This window comes from Pistacia vera, unplaced genomic scaffold (assembly GCF_008641045.1).
Source record: "Pistacia vera cultivar Batoury unplaced genomic scaffold, PisVer_v2 Contig188, whole genome shotgun sequence".
Classification (NCBI taxonomy): Eukaryota; Viridiplantae; Streptophyta; class Magnoliopsida; order Sapindales; family Anacardiaceae; genus Pistacia; species Pistacia vera.
The window spans coordinates 1660368-1668335 of NW_022195981.1; the positions used below are offsets into that span (position 1 = coordinate 1660368).

Below are 7968 nucleotides of genomic sequence, written 5' to 3' on the forward strand. Positions count from 1 at the left end.
GATTGGAGGTAAGGGCGTTATAGTGTTAATTGACAACAGGGCCTCTCACAATTTCATCAATCGGAAGGTGGTAGAAGAATTAAAAATCCCAGTGGTCCTAACCAAACCTTTTCGAATTAGAGTTGGGGATGGTTACAAAGTGAGTTGTTAAGGAGAATGTCGAGAGGTGAGCTTGAAGCTACAGAACATCACCGTGGTTCAGAACTTCTACCCTTTCAACGTGAACAACACCAACGTCATTTTGAGCATTGCATGGCTTGAAACTTTGCGGGAGACTACAATGAACTGGAAGGAGTCGGTGATGAAATTTAACCAATTAGGGAAATGGTAGCGTTGGTTGGGGATCCGTCACTGAGTAAGACAAAGGTGTTGTTGAAGAGGATGATTAAAACACCATAGACAGAGGGACCAGGGTATTTGCTGGAATTTGGAGATCTACAACTGCAGGAGGTGGGTGAATCGGTAGTGGACAATAGCATTTTTTAATTGCTGAGGGAATATGAAGCTCCGTTTGAACCATTACCAGGACTCCCACCAACAAAGGCGCATGATCATGCCATTAAAATAAAACATGGAGCTCCAATCCCTAATGTCAAACCCTACTAATACCCATATTACCTGAAGAACAAGATAGAAAAGATTGTTCACGAGATGATGGCCTCAGGGATTATCAAACCAAGTGTCAGCCCTTTTTCTAGCCCGATACTCTTGGTAAAAAAGAAAGATGAAGGGTAGTGCTTTTGTGTGGATTATCGGGTGCTTAACAGGATAACCATACCTAACAAGTTCCCCATCCCAACTATAGACAAATTATTCAATGAATTGGGAGGAGCCACGATGCTTTCAAAACTCGATCTCTAGTCGGGATATCATCAAATACGGGTCAGGGAGGAGGACACCCATAAGACGGCCCCTTGGACACATCAAGGACACTATGAATTCCTCGTAATGCCCTTCGAGTTATCGAATGCTCCGTCAACCTTTCAAGCTCTCATGAACAACATATTCAAGCCTCACTTGCATAAGCTTATCTTGGTTTTTTTTTTTTTTTTTTTTTTATGATATTTTGATCTATAGCACTAACCTGGAAGCACATTTACATCACTTGAGGCTCACCGTTCAAATATTGTTAAGGCATCAATTGGTAGTCAATAGAAAAAAATGCAACTTTGGGCAGACTCAATTGGAGTATTTAGGCCACCTCATTCCAACCCAAGGCATTGCGGTTGATCCCTCCAAGGTGGATTGTATACTAAATTGGCCAATCCCAAAAGATGTCAAGGCACTCTGTGGGTTTCTTGGGCTAACCGAGTACTATCGAAAATTTGTCAATGAGTATGAAAAAATTGCATTGCCTTTGACCAACCTTCTTCGCAAAGACGCTTTTGTTTGGACTAAACTAGCACAAAAGGCATTTAAAGAGTTGAAATGAGTCATGACCACAACACCCGTCCTAGCGATGCCTAACTTTTCGAAGACTTTGATCATTGAGACTGACGCTCCGGGGCAAGGGATTAGGGTTGTCCTAATGCAAGAAGGCATGCCCCTAGCATTTCTTTGTCAAGGTCTTTCTACACGATCGTGGCTAAGATCAATCTATGAGAGAAAGTTGATGATAGTTGTATTAGCCATCTAGAAATGGCGGCGTTACTTGTTGGGTAGACACTTCATCATTAGAACTGATCAACGTAAGCTCCACTATCTGAATGAGTAAAGGTTGCAAGAAGAAGAGCAACAAAAGTGGATTATTAAACTGCTTGGATTAGATTATGAGATTCAATACAAGCCGGCGTTAAAAAATAAAGCAACTGATGCCTTATCTAGGCATGATGGGACAGTTGAGTGTAATGCCATCTCAGTATGTTATTTTGCCAAAAGAGAGGACTAGGAAGAGGTCATTCAGCAAGACGGCAAACTGAAGAAGATCTACCAAGATTTGATTGTTGATCCTAGTAGCCACCCACATTTCAGGTTAGTTGGCCATCAATTATACTATGAAGATTGTATAGTTTTGCCTAAATCCAGCCCCCAAGTTCAATAGCTTCTACACGAATTTCACTCTTTCCCCGCAGGAGTTCATTTCAGATATTTTCAGACTTACAAAAGATTGGCACAAGTGTTGTTTTTAGAAGGAAAGCGACAGGACATCCAAGCCTTTGTCAAAGCTTGCTCAATCTGCCAATTGAACAAGTATAATGCCTTGTAACTAGCGGGATTTTTACAACCACTACCTATCCCCTCTCAAGTCTAGGAGGATGTATCCATGGATTTCATCAAAAGTCTTCTTAAGGCTCATCAAGTAGACACTGTTTTGGTGCCAGTGGATCGCCTTACGAAATACAATCATTTCCTTACTTTGCGGCATCCTTACACAACCTAAGAGGTCGCCAATTTATTCCTTAAAGATTAAGTTGCATGGGTTTCCCTGCACCATAATATCTAATTGGAACAGAGTTTTCATGAGTTTTTTTGGGGGAGAAATGTTTAAACAATCAGGAACATAGCTCCACATGAGCACTGCCTACCACCCTCAAATGGATGGGCAATCGGAAGTAGTAAACCACTGTGTGGAGACTGATTCATGTTGTTTTGTGGCCACCAGCCCCAACATTGGCCGAAATGGTTGGCTTGGGTGGAGTATTGGTTTAATACAACATATAATCACTCTTCGGGAATGAATCTATTTTAAAAGGATAGGGACCCTCCCATCCTTTTGAAATACGGTGAAAACAGTTCGGTTGTGGATGTCGTTAATCAACAATTGGTTGAGCGCAATCTCCTCTTGGAAGAATTGAAAGTGAATTTGGCTAAGGCCCAGGAAAGCATGAAGCTCTATGCCGATGGCAAAAGGTGGGAAGTTCATTATGCAGTAGGTGACTCAGTCTATTTGAAGCTTTAGCCATACCGTCTTAAGTCCTTGGCTGGTAGAGTCAATGAGAACCTTAGCCCTCGCTTCTGTGGCCCCTATACAACGCTGAAAAAATCGGTCAGATTGCTTATAAACTCACTCCACCTCCCACAGCCCGCATACATGATGTTTTTCATGTGTCCCAGCTTAAGAAAGCAACCCTTGGCAGCACAACCTCTTCCAGACATCCTCATGGGTGATATGGTATTACAAGTGGAACCTGAGCAGGCCTTTTGAAAACGACGTCTATCAGATGGCAACTATGAAGTGTTAATCAAGTGGAAATCACTTCCAACCTGTGACAACACTTGGGAAGCATATGACTCAATGTGCCGCCAATTCCCTTCCTTCCACCTTGAGGACAAGGTGGCACTCCTTGTGGAGTATAATGATGGACCCTCGGTAACCAAATGGTATAACAAAAAAGGGCAGAAAAGGAAAAGCAAAGATTGATAGGTGGCACATCAGTACAATGAGTGTGAAGAGTTAGTTAGAGTGGGAACCTAGTAGAATAAAAGAGAGGAGGCTGGATAAATGTGATATCATGGAATTTAGTGGGAAATGATAAAGGAGGAGCTGACCCTCGAAGATGAGCCTACTATCTGTTTCTTTAATGTTCTTCTATGTTCTTCTCCACTTGTAATACAGTCTATTATTCTTTTAATATAAATATCAGTTTGTTTGATTGAATATTGAGTGTTGGCATGCTTGTTTGTTGTTTATTGGCCATTGAGGTGAACTGAATGTGTGATTGATTGAAGACTTAAGAGTAGCGTCAGGTTCCAACAGAACTTCAACTTCAAAAGACCAAAACTGCTGCCAGAAATTTAACAATCAAAGATAAATGTAAAAACATAACTATATATCTTCCTAATCAAGAAGATAGAGATCAAATATACAACTTCCATAATCATATCTCTACATGAACATGCAAAAAGAAAAAAACAAAGGTAGGTTTGTCATCCCTGAATATTATATATATATATATATATATATGATCTTGAGTAGATCTGTCATCTAGCACTTCCTACCCAACAAAATTTAGAGGCTTGGCAGCTTCTTCAGCAAATATTGTTGTGCATCTGTTACCAAATTAATTGCCTCATTAAGGATTCATTTTTACCTGGCTCATTCATAGGTAAGTGATGCACCCAAGGTGTCTCAATGTTATAAAAGAAAGGGGCAAAAAGGGCATTTGCTAAAGGTGACAGGTGGCTGAGTTAGAAGAGAATCTGAAAATGTCAGGAATAAAAGAGGGACGTGAGTGTGTCGAGGGATATTCAGGAAATTCATGTGGGTGTGTCTGGTTGGTACTGGCCCTCGGAGACCAGGTGTTATTTTGCTTATTTGGGTTGCTTGAGTCCTGCTGAGTCCACTGTTTGATTTAATATATATATATTCATTCATTTCCATTAATGCTTGTTAATCAGCTCTTGTATGTTTACTTGGCTGGATTGTTGTTGGGATATTGCGTATATTGAGTTGTTGTGGTGACTTAAGGTGGTGAGCGTGGGTCTGTTGCATAACCAGTTTTCATCAGTAAGGTCCAAGTTGTGTTTGTTGATTGTCACAATGAATTAACCACTATCATCAGACAATATCATAAAGTTTGGACATGATAGATCCATGAGATTGGATCCACTTTGCCCTCAACAGACTGACTGATACAGTACATATTTACCATACAAACCTGAAAAAGAAAAGAAAGAATTGCTGACGACTAAACATTGATTCAGGTATGTGCAACAATACAAAGAATTCCAATGATTTTGAAAACACAAAATACTTGACTGTGAATTAAGCAAGAATATTCATACCAAAATTTCCAGCTAAGTCTGAACCAAAAGAAATTCTGGATTGAGAACAAGAGAGATGGTGCACCAGAGAAAATCAGGGCCAGGTTGGGCATAAGCATCAAGAATTTCCAAGTAATCATAGTGCTTTATGCAGCTGCATTTCCTGCTTTCCTTGAGAGCTTAATAAATCGAGGTCATGAGTACTAAATCACACCAAGTATCACTCTACATTTTGGCAGCAGCAGAAAGATCCTCAGTAATGTTCCAATCATCAATTCCTTTAGCACTCATTTCAGAGCATATAATCTGGACCTCTTCCAACCTGCCATCCCGTTTAAGACCACTGGTAAGTTCATTGCATATACCAAAACTGGGGAGGAAACCATTCTCAAGCATCTCTCTGTACCAAATGTATGCTCCACCAAAATCCTTAATTTCACAATATCCCTTAATCAGTATGTTGTATGTGTCAGCTTTAGGGATCAATCCTCTGGCCTTCATGGAATTGACAAGATCTTTTACTTCAGATAATTTTCCCTCTTTTAAGAATCCAAAAATCAAGCTATTATAAGTCAAGTTGTCTGGACGAATTCCTTGGTCCACCATTTCACTATGCAATGCCAATACCTTTTGAAGATCTCGATGCTGTACATAACAGTGAATGAGTGCATTATACACAGGTAGATCAGGAGCCAAATTAGTCTGTAACATTTGACTTAATAGTTTCTCTACAGCTACAGTTCCCTCTTTGCTGCATCCACTAATAAGAGGATGATAAGTCTTTAGAGTAGGTTTAATGCCCAACTTCTTCATATTTTCGTATAGCTCAAGACATTTTTGAGCATTTCCTGTAGTAGAATACCCTGAGATCAGTGAGTTATATGTAATCACATCCGGACTAAGACCACTTTTACTTATTTGGAGAAGCAAGTCTTCAGCTTCCATTAACCTTCCCATTTTGCAAAGGCCATTAATTAGGGCATTATAAGTTACAAGTGTTGGACCAATTTTACTTTTCACCATCTCATCAAGAAACCTGAAAGCATCTTTAATCCTCCCCACTGTGCAGCTACCATCAATAAGCATGTTATATATTTGAGCATTAGGAAATGTCCCTCTGCCTTCCATATCCCTGAGGACTATTTCAGCTTCGAGAAGCTTCCCATCCTTGCACATGCAATTTATGAGAGAACCGTAGCTTACAACATTTGGCTTTAACCCATTATTTTCCATTTCTTCAAGAATCTGGAAGCACCTATCAGAAAGGCCCGTCCGTCCATAGCCATTAATCAGGGTGTTATGTGTAACTAAATTTGGAGAAACACCCTTATCCACCATTTTCTTCACCCATATCTCTGCCTTATCCATCTCTCTCATTTTACAAAACTTGTCAATCAAAGAATTGAAAGTAATGCAATTCGGTCTCAACCCACGATTTTCCATCCGTTCAACGGTCAAATTAGCTCTATTCATGTCGCCCCTTTGACAATACCCATTCACAATTTTGTTAAACATAACCTCATCCGGAACAAGCCCATTTTCCATTTCCTTCTCCAAAATTTCCTCCGCCTTTTCAACCTTGCCTTCTTTACATAATGCATTCAACAAAATGCTACAAGTATAACTATCAATCCTAACACCTCTCCCACACGCTTCTTCATACAAAGCCATCACACCCTCCCCATCACAACTCCTTAATAACCCATCAAAAAGGATCCTACAACTGTGCCCATCAGGCACAAAACCATGATCTTTCATTTCCTTGAAAACCCTTTTCGCCTCTTCCATCTTCTTCGCCCTGCAAAGGCCACTAAGTAAAGAATTGTAAGTAACCAAATTCGCCTCCACATTCTCAATCTTCATTCTTTCTCTCAGTTCAAAAGCCTTCTCCAACTCCCCAACTTTACAATACCCATCAACCAACGTATTATAGGTAACCCTCGTTGCCACCAATTTTCTCCTACACATTTCATCAAAAAACCCCGCATCCCGCATTTTCTTCTTTACACAACCCACTAATCAAAACATTATAAACAAATACATTAGGACTCACTCCTTCTCTCATAGACTCAACAATCTCAAAACCCCTATCCAAATCACCCAATTTCACCGCGGCTTGAACAGCTTTACCATAAGTAAACCTATCGGGTCGAAAACCCGACCCTACAATCTCCCCAAACAATTCAAGAGTCTTATCAAATTGATTACAATTCACCAAACATTCAAGCAAAGCACTGAGAGAAGCTAAAGAAGGAAAAATACGTCTTTTCGAAGAGAATAGTAAAGTTGTGTAGCTTCAACGGGCATTTTAGCGGAGGATAGAACTGACAACATATTGGAGAAAATGGGTTTTAAGGGGGGCGAAGAAATAGAGAAAAGAGAGAAGAGTTCATGAGGCGAAGAGAAGGGAGAATCTTTGAGAGGAGGGATTTAAGGAGATTTTGAGCGGTTCCAGTGCGGTTTTGTTGGAGGAGGATTCGGAGTTTGCGAACTACTTCATTGCGTTGTTCTTGAAAAAGGTCGTTGCCGTTTGATGAGTCCGTACATAGGGAGAGACAGACAGTCAAGTGGTTGAGTGGAGGAGTGACTGGCAACTTGGAAAGAAGATGGAGTTGTTTAGCCATGGCTTTTCTTCTCGATTTTGGATAGTGGCCCCTGGTTTGAGAAAATTTAGCTGACCGGCCATCCAAGTTTCGATTTAAGAAAATGGTTTTGAAACTTTTTTTTTTTTTTTTTTTAAATTTAGAGAAGCAACGTGTCATAATTAAGATCAATTAAATATAAAATTAGTTAAAATAAAAAGATTAAAACATATAAGGACAAAATTATATTAATAAAAGTTTTTAAAATTTGAAATTTAAAAAAAAGTACTACCCATTAAATCACTTAATCGAAATCGATTAAGGCATTAATCGAAATCGATTAAGGCAAAAATCGATATTTTCAATCCTAAATATATCTGTGCAATTTTCGATGATAATAGTCCATATTTTGCAAATTTCACACCCAAATTCAATCCTAAAGCTTCTTCCTTTCTTAAAACCATGGCTGACATTCACAATGAGGAGGAAAACCCAACGCCTTTTCGAATCATAGAGTTCGGCCGCGTAAGCAGTTCAATGGCTGCTCTGGTGGGTCCTAATCAGTGAAGGGGTTCCAGCAGCGGAGACGATGGCGGCACAACAAGAGAGAGAACAGGAGCAAAACGGTTCTGAAGGGAAGAGGAGGCCGGGCAGAATTCAGGCCAGGAAGAGGAGTCCGGTG

The 7968-nt window shown here is 40.0% G+C and overlaps 1 protein-coding gene across 1 annotated transcript; it reads right to left on the reverse strand.

Annotated features, from left to right (window-relative positions):
* Positions 1-4605: 4605 nt before the first annotated feature.
* On the reverse strand, positions 4606-7347 carry LOC116126930 (pentatricopeptide repeat-containing protein At5g12100, mitochondrial-like). The gene is given in 4 exon segments (XM_031412603.1): positions 4606-6706; positions 6708-6966; positions 6969-7124; positions 7127-7347. Coding segments are annotated over 4 exon segments (2394 nt in total). The 5' UTR covers positions 7329-7347; the 3' UTR covers positions 4606-4929.
* Between the last annotated feature and the right edge of the window lie 621 nt (positions 7348-7968).